Source organism: Kryptolebias marmoratus, linkage group LG3 (genome assembly GCF_001649575.2).
Source record: "Kryptolebias marmoratus isolate JLee-2015 linkage group LG3, ASM164957v2, whole genome shotgun sequence".
NCBI lineage: Eukaryota > Metazoa > Chordata > Actinopteri > Cyprinodontiformes > Rivulidae > Kryptolebias > Kryptolebias marmoratus.
The window spans coordinates 29,892,013-29,893,181 of NC_051432.1; the positions used below are offsets into that span (position 1 = coordinate 29,892,013).

Here is a 1,169-nt window from a genome sequence, read left to right on the forward strand (position 1 = left end):
CAGACAGGCAGGCAGACAGATAGGCAGACAGACAGACAGGCAGACAGTGGATGACAGTAAAAATCTGACAGTGTTTTGTAAAATAAGAGTTTCACTTATAAACTTCTCATCACCATCTCATATTTATGAGAGTAAATATTTGTAAACATTTTGATTTGTGTCCCGACTCGCTGCTGCTGCTGCTGATGAGGATGATGAAGATGCTGCCTGAGTTTTGTTGTTTTGTTGACAAACAGCTTGTTTTTCCTCGGAGCTTCAGCTGCTTAAACCGTCGTTAACAGACTACCTGAGCTCGTCTTCCTTCTCCGGACAGCTTTTCAGGAGGAAGATGTGTGTCACGACCAAAGTCAGAACTGTAAATTCTGGTAATTGCTCAGCGTTGCCCCCTGTTGGTGCAGGCGGGGATCAGCAGGCGGAGCCGTCCAGGCGTGGACGGCGGCGAGTCGGATCAGGAGGTGGACGCTGAAGAGGAGGAGCTGCCTCTGAAGTATGGAGCGAAGCACGTCATCATGCTCTTCATCCCCGTCACCCTCTGCATGGTGGTGGTGGTCGCCACCATCAAGTCTGTCAGCTTCTACTCTGAGAAGACCAACCAGCAGCTGTAGGTCAATATGGCCGCCGCCACACGCCTTCATCCTGAACTTGCAGCTAACCGTGACGTTTGTCTCCACAGGATCTACACGCCGTTCACTGAGGACACCCAGAATGTCGGCCGCCGACTCCTCAACTCCGTCCTCAACACCATCATCATGATCAGCGTCATAGTGGTCATGACCATCCTGCTGGTCGTCCTCTACAAGTACCGCTGCTACAGGGTTAGCTCCGCCTCCTGCTCTGACCCCTCCTCCTCCAGTTCAGACTCCTCCTCCCCCCATTTAGACTCCTGCCCCTCCCATTCATAATCCTCCTCCTCCCCTTTAGATTCTTCCGCCTCCTGTTCAGACCCCTCTTCCTCCTCTCGTTTAGACTCGTCCTCCTCAAATCAATCAATCAAATTTTATTTGTATAGCACATTTCAGCAGCAAGGCATTTCAAGGTGCTTTACACAATTAAAAAACAAAATAAAAACAGCATGTGACAATGAATAAACAGTAAGAAAGAGACAAACATCAAAACCCCGCACTCTAACCCTAATTTAGCCATAAGCAACTCTAAACAGGTGGGTTTTA

General features: G+C 49.1%; 1 protein-coding gene across 1 annotated transcript in view; it reads left to right on the plus strand.

The window, feature by feature from the left end:
- The window catches only part of psen2 (presenilin 2), a 6,597-nt gene that overhangs the window by 816 nt on the left and 4,612 nt on the right, over positions 1-1,169 (plus strand). Inside the window, exons 3-4 of the mRNA XM_037974956.1 lie at positions 399-601; positions 674-815. Of these exons, the coding sequence (XP_037830884.1) occupies positions 399-601; positions 674-815 (345 nt within the window). The remainder of the gene's footprint in view (positions 1-398; positions 602-673; positions 816-1,169) is intronic.